Below are 14,311 nucleotides of genomic sequence, written 5' to 3'. Positions count from 1 at the left end.
AAATAGCAGCACTTACCAGTGAGCTGCCTCTATTTTTTAAACGTTATTTATTTACTAGCAAGCTGGTCTCGCTTTGCTCGACATTTTTAATTCTAAGAGAGACAAAACTCAAATAGAACTTGAAAATCCAGGAAAATACTTTAAAGACTTGGTCTTCACTTGTTTAAATAAATTCATTTATTTTTTTACTTTGCTTCTTATAACTTTCAGAAAGACAATTTTAGAGAAAAAATACAACATTAAAAATGATTTTAGGATTTTTAAACACATATACCTTTTTACCTTTTAAATTCCTTCCTCTTTCCTGACAATTTAAATCAATGTTCAAGTAAATGTATCTTTTTTATTGTAAAGAATAATAAATACATTTTAATTTAATTCTTCATTTTAGCGTCTGTTTTTTCGACGAAGAATATTTATGAAATATTTCTTCCAACTTATTATGATTAAAATTAAAAATTTTGAATTTCTTTTAAAATTTTTGTTCTGGAAAATCTAGAAGAAATAATGATTTGTCTTTGTTAGAAATGTAGCTTGGTCCAAATTGTTTTTTATTCTAACAACGTGCAGATTGGATTTTGACCTATTTAAAACATGTCCTCAAAATTCTAAAATTAATCTTAATCAGGAAAAAACACTAACGATGTTCCATGAATTATGTTTTTAATTGTTTCAAAAAGATTCGAATTAGCTGGTTTTTCTATTCATATTTTTCAATTGAATTTTGAATTTTAAAGAGCCGAAATTGAAGATAAACTATGTTTCAAAATTTCTTTTTCTTTTTTTTCGTGTTTTCTCCTCTTTTAAACAGTTGAATTAAGTGTTTTTTTCATAATTTATTCTCTACAAAAAAACTTCCGTAAAAGGAAAAAAAAATGTACGACGGAATGACAGACAGAAATACCCATTTTTTAGATGAATAGATTTATTTTTTAAAGGTAAATTGAGCCAATTGGCTATTTCTGGCAATTTATTTAAGTGTGTATCAAACTGGTTGGTAGCCCTTTGCAATAATCAGTACCCAAGAAGTTGCTCTTGGTTTCAGGTAAACGTTTTAGGTAAACGAAAAAAATAGTTCCCGGAGGTGGAATAATGTCACACCTTTTTTTGCGCTAGTTCTTTATTCTGAATTATAATCCGATTTTTAAAAGTATATCTAAAAATTTGGTACGTGCATATGTTGAAAAAAAAAACACAGTCTACTCCTTCTAGTTCTATGGTCAAGACCATTGCTGATCCTACACGCATGCGTACATTCTAAAATACGATTTGCACAACGGTCCACGATCAAAGATGGCGGGAGCCTCCGACCCGCTGGAGGACATGCTCTTCAATGAAGTAGACGAAAAGGCAGTCAGCGACTTAGTTGGCTCTTTGGAATCACAATTGGGGCAACCAAAAGCACCCGCTGCGTCTTATTCTACCGGAAAACGGGACGGAGCTCCGGCTGCTGCGAGTCACTTCTCAGGGAAAGTGCGCGACCAAGAGCCGCAACAAGGACACCCACAGGCGGCTTTAAAGCTCCAGTCTTCCGCCGGCGAGCTTCTCCCTTCCTCTCCATCCCCTGGCGGGAGCGGAGCCCTGGTTGGCGGGGGGAGCGTTGTGCACACATTCGGGTCGGCTGCTTCGATCTCAACCGTCCCCGCACCGGGAGTCCAAACTTTGAGCACCCAGCCTGCCGCCGCTAGCTTCCAGCGGGCAGCCGAACCCAACAGGACTTCCTCGCCGGGCTTGCAAAGTTTAAACGGCAACGCAGGAGCTGTCAAGTTGCTGAACTCTACCTGTGTGGCCCCCGCGGCAGCAGCGAGTAACTCTCTTGTCATGGCTGCCAACTTCCACCCTGGACCCCAGTCTACGGCTCCCGCCGCCCCCCCACAATTACCCCCCAGCCAGACTGTCAGCATTGCTCAGAACGGACTCGATCCTAAAGGGGGACAGTTGGTGTCACCGGGTGCTCCCTCGCCGACTACGTTGGTGAACCACGGCAAGATTATTGTGCCCGGTCAGCCCACGGCTGGGAACTCTGTCATTCTGACCAGCGCCCCTCCACCCGCTCCGGCCATGTCGCCCGTCACTCAGCCCCAGAGCGTTGGGGGTCAATCCGCTGCAGCGCCCAAACTGGCCGTTAACGGGCTGGGACAGCCCGGAGTGACTATGGTGAGACCTGCCGGCGCCCCCGCGGTAGCAGGATCCGTCCAGCAGCAGAGACCCGGACTCGTGACTGGGATGACAAGACTGGCCACCCCCCAACCCCCGTTGGCTGTTCGGCCTCAGCAGCAGGCCACCATCCAGCTTCCTCCTGGGTTCTCTATGCCTGCAGGTAAGCCAGAGGCAGAACTTTCTCATATTTACTTTTTTTTAATGTAAATCAGTGTACTTCAGCTTTTGTAAAAACTTACAGAAAACCTGTTGGGTTGTGTGGGCACCATTACCTACACGTTGGTTCTGTAGAAGTTCTGCTGTTTTAAACAGTCAAGACACTACAGCTTAAACTCTCAAGTTTGGTGACACTCAAAGTGGTTCTGGTCTGTCTTTCTTGGAACTCACTAAAGAGTTGACTATGGTCGCGCCATGGCGTAGTGGGTATAGCGGCCGTGCCAGAAACCTGAGGGTTGCAGGTTCGCTTCCCACCTATTGACATCCAAATCGCAGCCGTTGTGTCCTTGGGCAGGACACTTTATCGCTCACACCGGTGAATGAATGATGAATGAATGATTGGTGGTGGTCGGAAGGGTCGCAGGCGCAAACTGGCAGCCACGCTTCCGTCAGTCTACCCCAGGGCAGCTGTGGCTACATATGTAGCTTACCACCAGCAGGTGTGAATGAATGATGGGTTCCCACTTCTCTGTGAGCGCTTTGAGTATTTAATAATAGAAAAGCGCGATATAAATCTAATCCATCATCATCATCATCATCATCATCATCATCATCATCATCATCATCATCATCATCATCATCATCATCATGTATATGTCAGGTATGGTTTTGGTCCGGATTGAGACGGGTCAGCTGGTCATGGTCCCGCAGCAGGTTCTGGCCCAGGCGCAGGCTAAGACGCAACAGAGTGTCACAGTAGCTAACATCGCTCAAAGACCCGCCACTCCAACTGCGACCGCCGCCATCCGGGTCAGCAACGCACCTCCGGTGAGTTGTGGACAGGAGGACTTGACTTGTGTCGAGCAGTTGGTGTTTGATGTTGTTGCGTGCAGACACCTGGTACTCCTCAGAATATCCGCCTGACCACCCCCACTCAAACCAGACTGGTCCCGTCTCCTTCGTCCTCCTCCACCTCGTCCTCCACCTCCTCCCCTATCCAGGTGTGACTCCGTTGACATTTTTAGACATGCGTCTTTGCTTGTGACGGCCATGTTGACGTTGTAGTTTTGGGTCATAAGGCCATCACTGTCGCACCTGGTGCTCCCGCCGTGTCAGTAATGATGACCCCGCCTCCGAAGGCCCCAACAGTGATGGCGGCGGAGGCGACGCCCGTCGTCAAGTCCTCAACGCCCCCCGTGACCGGTGCTTCGCCTGCTCAGAGCGCCACGCCCACTACCAGGGTGGCTGTGGTGTCCCAGGTGAGTTGATCCACTGTGATCTTTGCTTGATGGCTGACTTTGCTTACCAATTTGTTACAATGTCAACTCAATCAGGATTGTTAGCCAGTCCAATGAATTTTACTTTGTCAACAGGAAATGCAAGAAAACGTGAAGAAATGCAAGAACTTCCTAGCCATGCTCATCAAGTTGGCATCCAACAACTCACCCTCACCCGACACGTCCAAGAATGTCAAATCTCTGGTTCAGGATCTCCTTGTAAGTAACCTATTTTAGTGTGTTTGTGTTTGTGTTTTTGTGTGTGTGTGTGTGTGTCTGTGTGTCTCTCACTTTGAGACAAGCGATATGCCTAAAATCTATATCAAGCTATGTATTGCAGCGTCCTGCAATAACAATATATATTACAATATATTATTTTGCTTATAAATGATGATAGAACCATTTCAAAATGGGTTACAAAGGCTCCTAATTTGGATACTGATGTACACGGTAACATAAAGCTTTATTTCCAGTTGTATTATTTTCTCAAAACTATTATTAATATACTTGCTAATTTTCTGTTAATAGCTTGGAACTTTTTGTTGTAATATGGTTCTATCTGTCTTTCTTGGAAAATGTAATTAGCATTTATTCTTATATTGTTTGAATACTTTACAGTGCTTTTGTAGCCATATTACAAATATTGGTATCAATCACATATACTAAGTTGTTACAGGGGCAGTATTGGTCATACCAATTGTGATACTTAAAATTTTAAGGACCCTTGAATGATTACATTTTGATCACAATTATAATCACACAGAAAAATTGAGAATGGCGGTGTAACAATATCAATAAAATCTTTTAATAATTTCCTACTATTTGTTCTGATTTACATTTTTGGGTTGCTCTTATAGTCCTGTTGTGTCCAGGGACTTATTTCCCGAGGTTAAAAACAATAACAATAACGACAAAAGATTATTTGTTAATTATAATATTCAATTAACTACTGCGGTATCGACCAAATTTATTTGGTATTGGTGCTGTTGATATTTGTATTGATCCACTCACCTTTGTTTACATTCAAGCGCTCTAGCTCGGTGTTAGCAGTTAGCTTATACTCCAACAGTGTGTAGTGTAGCATGTTTATCTATTCCTTGTCCAGGGTGATTATACTTAAATATGTTTATTTGCCACCGTGGAGGTGAGGATTGTTGATTTAGAAGTGGTTTGCTGCACGGTGGAGGTACATTAGTCGCTATTAAGGATGCTACATTGCATTGAGGGCACAATAGTTCTCTCGTCGCTGTCAAATTTGTAGAACACAGCTTGTATGTGTCATCAAGATGTAATATCACGACATAATGATAGTACTAAAATGTCTATCATCAGCCATTTTTGTATCGTCTATATCTAACCCTACCCTCACTTGGCGGTTGTGTTTGTCCAGGATGCAAAGATCGAGCCCGAGGAGTTCACCAATCGTCTGCAGGCGGAGCTCAAGTCCTCACCGCAGCCCTACCTCATCCCCTTCCTCAAGGTACCAGCGCTCTCATGGCTTTGCTGTGCTGGAGTTATCTCTAACCCATCATTAATCTATCCACGCTTCTTGAAATATCTTCTGTCTCCAGAAAACTCTTCCCGCTTTGCGTCAGTCATTACTTAGCAATCAGCAGTCTCTGGTCACACCCGCCACCTGCGTCCCGCCCCCCACTCCTCACGTTGTCGGAACTACCGCCGCCATTCGGCCACGGTTACCGATCAGCCCTGTCGCCAGCGCTGTTCGAATGAATGCTCCGCTCACTAGCACAACTCTGGTATCGTGACCATGTTTTGTACACTTGTTTCCGAAGCAGGACTTCTCCTTGCTTGGACCGCTGAGGTTTCTTCCACACTAAATGCTAGCCTCCCTGTCCACTTCTTATTTATTAGGCTGCGGGCCGAGGCGGTGTCCACACGCTTCAGACTCGTCCGTCGATGATCATGGGTCAGACCATCAGACCCCACGGTGAGTCCTGTGGGCCCCTCTTCCAACCACCAAGTGCAGCAAGAACATTAAACCGGCGGCATGACATCTGGGGTCTCTGCAGGCACACTTGTCCGAGGGCCTGCCGCCATCATTGGCAGAAGTGTTGTAAACTTGACAGCGCAAGCCAATCAGAAGAAAGTGGGTGACCCAGGGGGCGGCACTTTCAGGTAAATTGGTGGTCATTGGTCAGCTTTATCCAGTTGGACTAAAAAGTATTTACTCTTTCCGCACTGTTCAAGGTTCCAGAAGTAGTGGACCCTAGGTCACCATGACAACGGCATTAAATTCATTTTCTGACTAACATGTTGTTCAACGGTCGACCTCCACAGGGACGACGACGACATCAACGACGTAGCCTCGATGGCCGGCGTCAACCTCAGTGAGGAGAACGCTCGCATTCTTGCCACAAGCTCCGAGTTTGTCGGCACCAAAATCCGGTCGTGCAAAGACGAGTCCTTCCTGCCCGCTGGCCTCCTGCACCGCCGCATCCTGGAGACAGGTAACGGGTCAAAGGTCACACGATTCAGTGCATACATATATTTACAATCATGTGACCTCGAGGCACTTCCAGGTTTCAGGCGATGGTCTAACTTTTTTAAAGATTTAAACCATTTATCATGACCAAGAGGTTACTTCTACCTCACTTCACTTGACACTAATGGCATTCAGAGAAAAAATATTGAAGGCACATCATGCCTTTACTTCTGATGGGTCCACAAAATAACATTAATCGATGAAAGACAAAATTGGACTTATTCGTGCACCAGTAACAGATTTGATTGACATAATGAGTGTCGGGTTGCTGTGATCATGACGCTAATGAGAAAAAGGATACGTTTGTTTGAAGTTGATTTCCTGCTACAAATATTATTCTCATCTACAATTCATGTCTGCAGTTATTTTTATGCTGTGAAGTTCATATTTTGTCTCATTATTTAGCTGTATATGTTCCTGTTGTTCACCATGATTCTTTGCTAGCGATGTCAAAAAACAGTTTTTGCTGTTGAGCCTACGAGAGATTTATTCGTCTAGTTTATTATTACTATTAAGGATATTTTATTGATGCTCACAAATATCACCAAAAACGCTACAGTGTAGTCATCCGTGTCGCTTGGCTTTCCAGCACAACAACAACTACGAAGCTTTTAGTTTCCATTATGAAAATCGAGAAAAAAAATACGGTAGATTGGACCGACAATCACAATATTTATTTCTAGGAATAAACATGACCTTAGTTTATTTGCACAAGCAAGTCTTTGTAGTTATATTTAGGCAGAACCACCACAAAAGAACACAAACTAATGCAATCTGTTGTCCTTTCTTTACATTTATTTCTGCTCTCAAACTACTAATTTAGTAGTGAAAAAACTGGATTAAATCACAGAAAGTTTCTCAAACAAATCAAATGTTCAAAAAAACATTTTACAAAGTGATGGCTGTAGACACATGCATGGTCCGATTGTATTCCATACGATGTTTTTAAGAGCCATTTCCTTCTATCTTTTGTTTTTCCCTGACTTTATTAACTTTATGACCCACTTCTTTCGGGACTCAATGAAAACTATTTTCTATCTCTGTATTTGAACGTCTGGAACACCCAAAAACAGAACAGCAATACTGCATTTCTGCTCAAACTTTACACTCACTCTCACTTGTCTTAATACGACACTCAAGCTGTTCAACCATTGTGTGAATTAAGCTGTAGAGAAGAAAACCGGATGTGATGTTATATGCAACCTTCTTATTGGGACCCAGATTTTTTCATTCTAAGGCTGTCAAAAATAAATGAAAGGCGACTAGAATTGAAGATTAAGTTTTTTTGCTATACAAAAAAAGTAAATACAAACAATAGCAATACTAGCCCTAAATAGAGGACCGAGGCATCAAAAATGCGGAGCAATCTCTAAAATGGTCACCCCCCTCACATGCTTTTGTCCACCTCAGCTGCTTTGCCTTGGCAGGGGTCGAAACTTAAAGATAACTTGGTGTGTGTGTATGCCGAACACAATTTTCTCCACATTCACTCCTCACACCTGGTACCTAAAGAACCCATTAAAACCAGAGAGTTAATAAATATTTGTGTGTCCACATTGATAAATAACAGTGAGATCATTGTGTTTATGTCCTTGAACAAAACTGTTGCCAAAACCAGTAACTTGTAAAGCGATCCATTTTGCTAAAATGTTCCTTAAACAAACCCATCAGGTGAACTGTTGTGAATACTTGTGTTTTGCGTCGCCTCAACAGCAAGGAAGCTGGGCGTGAGCGAGGTGCCGCTTGAAGTGGTCAACTTGGTGTCGCACGCCACGCAGTCCAGACTGCGTGCGGTCTTGGAGAAGGTCACAATGGTCGCTCAGCACCGAGCAGACGGAGTCAAGGTGAGAGAAAATGGTGTCCAGGTGGACTGTGTCTATGTAGCGTCTGTTAGACGAGCCTGACATTTTGTTTTCTGTCATCAGGATGAAGATCATCATGAACAGACGTCAGATGTCCGCTCTCAGCTTCGTTTCTTCGAGCAGTTGGAACGTCTGGAGAAGCAGAGGAAGGACGAGCAAGAGCGAGAAATTCTGCTGAAGGCCGCTAAGGTCCTGATCTGACTGACTACGCTTTGTTTGCACGCGAGTGACGCCATTCAGCCTTTTCAGCACTGAAGTGAGCCTTCGTGTCTCTCTTGCAGAGTCGTGCCAGACAAGAAGATCCCGAACAGGCTCGCTTGAAGCAGAAGGCCAAAGAGGTTTGTGCTCATCAGTCAGAGGAGAAGTTCTGCACAAAGTTTTTAAACGAGTGCTACAAATTAATGCTAATGTCTTTGTTTTACAGGAAAGATCATTATAGCAAAAATAATCATCACAATTATGTTGATTGATATTGAAATCACGATTGATAACCCGATTATTCATTAATTTGAAATGATGCAATTGGAAAAGTCGCCAAAACTCAACTTTAAAAAATATAATGTAAAAGAAGAAGATATATGAATTAGTAATGAATAAACAACAAGTGAAATAATAATAGTAACAACAATACAAACAATAGCAATATAATAAAATTCAGTGTTTCTGTTTTAATTGTATTAAATTCCAATTTTTACCTTTGACTCCCTTTATACCACCATAGAGTGTGTGCTTTTTCTGTCACAAATAATTTTATAAAATGCAAAAATCCTCACATTTGTTGGTGCAATACATGATTGGACAATTTTGACCAATATTTAAAGTCGAAGCATAATATTTTTTGTAAATGTATCAATGAGTATTTTGAGTGCATTTTGCTTGTGTAAGGTACTTTTTTTGAAACCTTTATTTTGTTAGCCCAGCCAGAGCGAATGTTCCGCATAGCGCTGCTATTGTTAATTGTAAAGGGGGGAAGTGTTCTGGTGTTCTGAGCTTGACAAGTTTTAAGGCAACCAGAGGCCGTTTAAAAAAAATATATAAAAAAGAACAAGCCTCTCAAGTTGTAACTGCTGTCCTGTTTGTACATTGATCTCATATCCGTGGTGTCATTTGCAACAGATTAGATACATTTTGGTTGTATGGATTGTTCTTGCTAGCTTTAGCTTCGTAGTTTAATTGCTCTCGACATTGTTTAATTTAGGATGTGTTTTCGGAGATGAATGATGTATGATTTTCCCAAACAAATGTTCCTTACCCTCATAGGGACAACATTTTACTTACATTTATGTCAATTTCCTTGATATTGTGCGTTTAACAGTGGGTTCTGTTTTATTGGCCAACTCTGTGACTTTGTCCATTGTTGTGTTAATTCGGAAATGCTGTACTTTTTTGTTAGGTTTAGTGATTATTGATAAGGAATACTAGGGTTGTGTCAAATAAAAAGTAACAACCATGATGAGATCCCAAACATCTAGTAGACATGCTCTTTTTTTGTCTCATACGCTCCTCATCTGTTTCACTGGTACAAGCTCCGGAATTTGCATGCACGTTGTGCGGGCAATTATCGTTTTTTTCGTTGTAATATTTTTATTATCGTGAAAAGCTAAAGATTGAAATTCAAATAATTATCCAGCCCTACCAAGATCGAAATTCGAAAAATTATCCAGCCCTGCCAAGAACCTAACTTTTTTTTTGTCCTGTGTCAGATGCAGCAACAGGAGTTGGCTCAAATCCGACAACGAGACGCCAACCTCACCGCGCTGGCTGCTATTGGGCCTCGGAAGAAACGCAGGATGGACTCGCCTGGTAGCACTACAGCCTGCACAGAGGTAATGTTCATCTGTGTTGTCAAAAAAAAGGATGGCCCCCCCTCAATGAACTTACTAATGAGTCAGTATTGTATTTGACTCAGGTCGTGTCGAGTGGAAGCCCCGCCTCGTCCCGCCAGCAGCTGCGTCAGCGCATCACTAGAGTCAACCTCAGGGACTTGATCGTATGTCTGGAGCAGGACGGCAGCACGGCGCGCTCGCTGACGCTCTATAAAGCGCTGCTCAAGTGAGGCGTACCTCCCGGACTCTGCCCTCCTGGGGCCCATGCTTGGTACAGACGGCGGCTCAGAGCCTTCCCACTCCATGAGTCACGCACCCCACCCGAAAGTATCCACGACGTGGCAACGAGGCAATGTGAGGTCACAATGTGACTGTCTGCTAAGGAATACAATGCATCCATTAGCTTATCTTAAAGCTAACATACATTTTTTTTAAAGCTGCACAAATACAACAGCACGGATTTGTTGTCATGGACCCTAAGGTGGCCATCTTCGACGAAACATGGTTTCACTACACTAACATGCTGTCGAGCCACTCAGAGACTGTTTACTGATGAACTCCTTGATAAAAACCATGAATGAATTCATATTGAGCATTCATATGCTAAGCTATGATGCTATAATGATGACACCTGGTTTAGGATGCAGGCTTGTCCCCCAGTTTAGCTGATCAAAATGCAAGTTATTCTTTTGTTGGGGAAAACGGAAAAACGTTGGCGCCTCATTCAGGCGTAACCTGCTTGTGATCCCCTCAATGATGCAACGTGTCGCAGTGCAAAGACTTTGTGACTTTATCTTGTAGTGCATAATGCAGTTTTTCTTCAATTTTTAAGACTTTTTGGAGGTTTTTAACGCTTTACATGTTTGCTTCTGACGAGCGCAACGGTCGGTCGACATGAACTTTTACGATTATTTATATTTCCTATATTCTGTACTCAATCATTAAATTTTACACCTGTTTGTACCTTGACTAAAATTAAATAAAGATATGTCAAAAGAGGACTGATGTCATCAACAGTTTACGAGTGATTACCTTGATGTGGTTTCATCACTTTAACTGGTGAAAAGAAAAGTAACTCAATATTCACGAAATTATGTGTATAAAGTTTCCCTAAAATATTACAGCAAAAATAAAAAACGTTATAAAGCTGCAAGCACCGCTGAACGGGCCCTCGATCTCCTTGCAACCAAAGTCAAAAATGAAATGCTAACAGAATGAACCAGAAACCAAGTTATATGACTGAAAAGTTAGCATATTAACAGTTAGGATGTGTCAAATACCATGTTATGTGAATTTGAGGTATTTGGCTGCAAGATTGGCTAAAAAAAAGTTAACATGAAAGTTTAACGACTAAACCTTGTGCAGAAAAAAAGAGTCCAAATGAGCACTTCCCTTCTTCATGTAATTAAAGTGACATGTGTTGAATGATATGTACTGTATATAATGTACTTTTCATAATTGTCGCCACACGCTTTACATTGAGAAAACCCATATTGAAGCTTGCTGGTGGTGAGACATATTTGTACCAGTGTGTGTGGCACTAGGAGAAAAGTGTATAAAGTGTCTTGCCCAAAGACACAACATCTGAAGCTGGGTTTGTACCAGGAACTTTCTATTTTGGCATGGCCACTCTATATGGTAAGTAACAGCACCAGTAACAGGTTTTCTGCCTAACTTAGATAAATATACTTTGGCTCCTGGTAATGCCACTAAGTAAATACATTGCTATTTTAAGTAATGTTTTTTTCCCTAGAATGCAACGGGACAGTTGAAATAGCTACCATCGTGTACCCACAATGCATTATTCTGTTTGTTTTTGGTTAACTTTGGTGGTATATTTTTTTTTCTTTATAAAAATACATTAACTGATTGTTTGGAACATCTACTTGCAAACAATATTAGTTTTAGGAAAAACAATGTTAAAACCTCCAAGGGGCTTGCCACTCATAGAAGGGGCCATATAAGTCTGATGCAACGTGAGCTGGGCATAAGCTGAAAGAAGGTCACTTGGCCGTCCGATCCTTGGCTACATAAGCTACCTGTTGAGACGTGGAACGTCACCTCGCTGGGGGGGAAGGAGCCTGAGCTGATGCGCAAGTTGGAGAAGTTCCGGCTAGATACAGTTGGACTCACTTCGACGCACAGCTAGGGCGCTAGAACCAGTTCTCTCATGAGAGGCTGGACTCTTCCACTCTGGCATTGCCCGCAGTGAGAGGGGACAGGCTGTGGTGGTAATTTTTGTTGCCCCCCCGGCTGAAAGCCTCCCCGTTAGACTGCAACCCAGTAGACGAGACGCTAGCTTCCCTTAGACATTGGGTGGGCGGGGGGACAAATCTTGACTGTTGTTTGTGCTTAAGTACCAAACAGCAGCTCAGAGTACTCAATCTTTTTGGAATCCCTCGAGGGAGTACAAGAGTGTGCTCCCTCAGGTGATTACTTTGTTCTGCTGGGTGACTTCAATGCTCATGTTGGCAACGACAGTGAAACGTGGAGAAGCGTAATTGAGAAGACTGGCTGCCCGGATCTGAACCCGAGTTGTGTTTTGTTATTGGACTTTTGTGCTCATCACAGATTGTCAATAACAAACACCATGTTCAAACATTAAGGTGTCCATGTCTGCACTTGGCACCACCTCGGCCGCAGTTCCATGATCGACTTTGTAGTTGGGTCATCGGATTTGCGGTCTCATGTTTTGGACACTATGGTGAAGAGAGGGGTTGCAGCTCTCTACCGATCACCACCTGGTGGTGAGTTGACTCCAATGGTGGGGGAGGACGCCGGACAGACCTGGCAGGCCCAAACGCATTGTTAGGGTCTGCTGGGAACATCGAGCAAAGTCTCCTGTCAGAGAGAATTTCAATTCCCACCTCCGGGAGAACTTTGAACTTGTCACGAGGGAGACGCTGGATATTGAATCCGAGTGGACCATGTTCCATACCTCTATTGTCGAGGCGGCCGATTGGAGCTGTTGGCCGCAAGGTGGTTTCTGCCTGTCGTGCCGGTAATCCTAGAACCCGGCGTTGGACACCAGCGGTGAGGGGTGATGTCAAGCTGAAGAAAGAGTCCTTTCGGGTCCTTTTGGCTCAAGGTACTTCGGAGGCGGCGGACAGGTACCAACAGGCCAAACGTTGTGCGGCTTCAGCGGTTGCGGAGGCAAAAGCTGGGACATGGGAGGAGTTTGGCGAAGCCATGGAAAACGACTCCTGGATGGCTTCAACACGATTCTGAAACACCATCCGCCGCCTCAGGAAAGGAAAGCAGTGCACTGTCAACACCGTGTATGGTGAAGATGGTGTGCTGCTGACCTCGACTGTGGATCAGTGGAGGTAATATTTCAAAGACATCCTCAATCCCACCAACACGTCTTCCTATGAGGAAGCAATGCTTGGGTCTGGGGTTGCCAGGGTAGTTAAAAAGCTCCTGGGTGGTTGAGGTCTACCTGGAGTTCTGTAAGGCTCTGGATACTGTGGGGTTGTCTTGCAGAGTCTTGTCAACCAACTTTGCATGGAAATCGGGGACAGTACCTCTAAATTGGCAGACCGGGGTGGTGGTTCCTCTCTTTAAGAAAGGGAACCAGAGGATGTGTCCAACTATTGTGGGATCACAGTCCTCAGCCTTCCCGGCCAGGTCTATTCAGGTGTACTGGAGAGGAGGCTACACCGGATAGTATGAGGTCTGTCACACCACTGCCTCTATACCTGGCTGTTATCTACCGCCCCCCAGGGCCCTATTCGGACTTTATCAATGAATTCTCAGAGTTTGTTGCTGATCTAGTGACGCACGCCGATGATATAATTGTAATGGGGGACTTTAATATCCATATGAATACCCCATCAGACCCACCATGCGTGGCGCTCCAGACTTTAATTGATAGCTGTGGTCTTACACAAATAATAAATGAACCCACGCATCACAACGGTAATACGCTAGACCTAGTGCTTGTCATGGGTATCAAAGTTTCTAAAATTATGATACTCCCATACACTAAAGTAATGTCCGATCACTACCTTATAAAATTCGAGATTCAGACTCATGTTTGGCAAGCTAATAATATTAATAATAACTGCTATTGCAGCCGCAACAATAATGCTGCCACAACGACAACCCTTGCTGGCCTACTGCCCTCGGTAATGGCACCATTCCCAAATTATGTGGGCTCTATTGATAACCTCACTAACAACTTTAACAACGCCCTGTGCGAAACCATTGATAGCATGGCACCGCTGAAGTTAAAAAAGGCTCCAAAAAGGCGTACCCCATGGTTTACAGAAGAAACTAGAGCTCAGAAATTATCATGTAGAAAGCTGGAACGCAAATGGCGCATGACTAAACTTGAGGTGCACCATCAAGAATGGAGTGATAGTTTAATAACTTATAAAGGCATGCTTACCTTAGCTAAAGCTAAATATTACTCAAATCTCATCGCCCTTAATAAAAACGATCCTAAATTTTTGTTTAGTATGGTAGCATCGCTAACCCAACAAGGGACTCCTTCCAGTAGCTCCACCACGCTGGAAATCACTGAGA

The 14,311-nt window shown here is 43.3% G+C and overlaps 1 protein-coding gene across 1 annotated transcript; it reads left to right on the top strand.

Annotated features, from left to right (window-relative positions):
* Positions 1-1,263: 1,263 nt before the first annotated feature.
* LOC133549360 (transcription initiation factor TFIID subunit 4-like) lies at positions 1,264-10,794 on the top strand. Its single transcript, XM_061894702.1, has 15 exons — positions 1,264-2,320; positions 2,978-3,144; positions 3,210-3,317; positions 3,396-3,575; positions 3,690-3,812; positions 4,984-5,073; positions 5,165-5,350; positions 5,466-5,541; positions 5,624-5,729; positions 5,892-6,061; positions 7,810-7,940; positions 8,022-8,147; positions 8,240-8,296; positions 9,662-9,784; positions 9,868-10,794. The coding sequence occupies exons 1-15, from the start codon at positions 1,294-1,296 to the stop codon at positions 10,012-10,014; spliced, it is 2,817 nt and encodes a 938-aa protein (XP_061750686.1). The 5' UTR covers positions 1,264-1,293; the 3' UTR covers positions 10,015-10,794.
* Positions 10,795-14,311: the final 3,517 nt, after the last annotated feature.

This window comes from Nerophis ophidion, linkage group LG03, assembly GCF_033978795.1.
Source record: "Nerophis ophidion isolate RoL-2023_Sa linkage group LG03, RoL_Noph_v1.0, whole genome shotgun sequence".
Classification (NCBI taxonomy): domain Eukaryota; kingdom Metazoa; phylum Chordata; class Actinopteri; order Syngnathiformes; family Syngnathidae; genus Nerophis; species Nerophis ophidion.
This window is presented reverse-complemented; position numbering and strand designations above follow the sequence as displayed.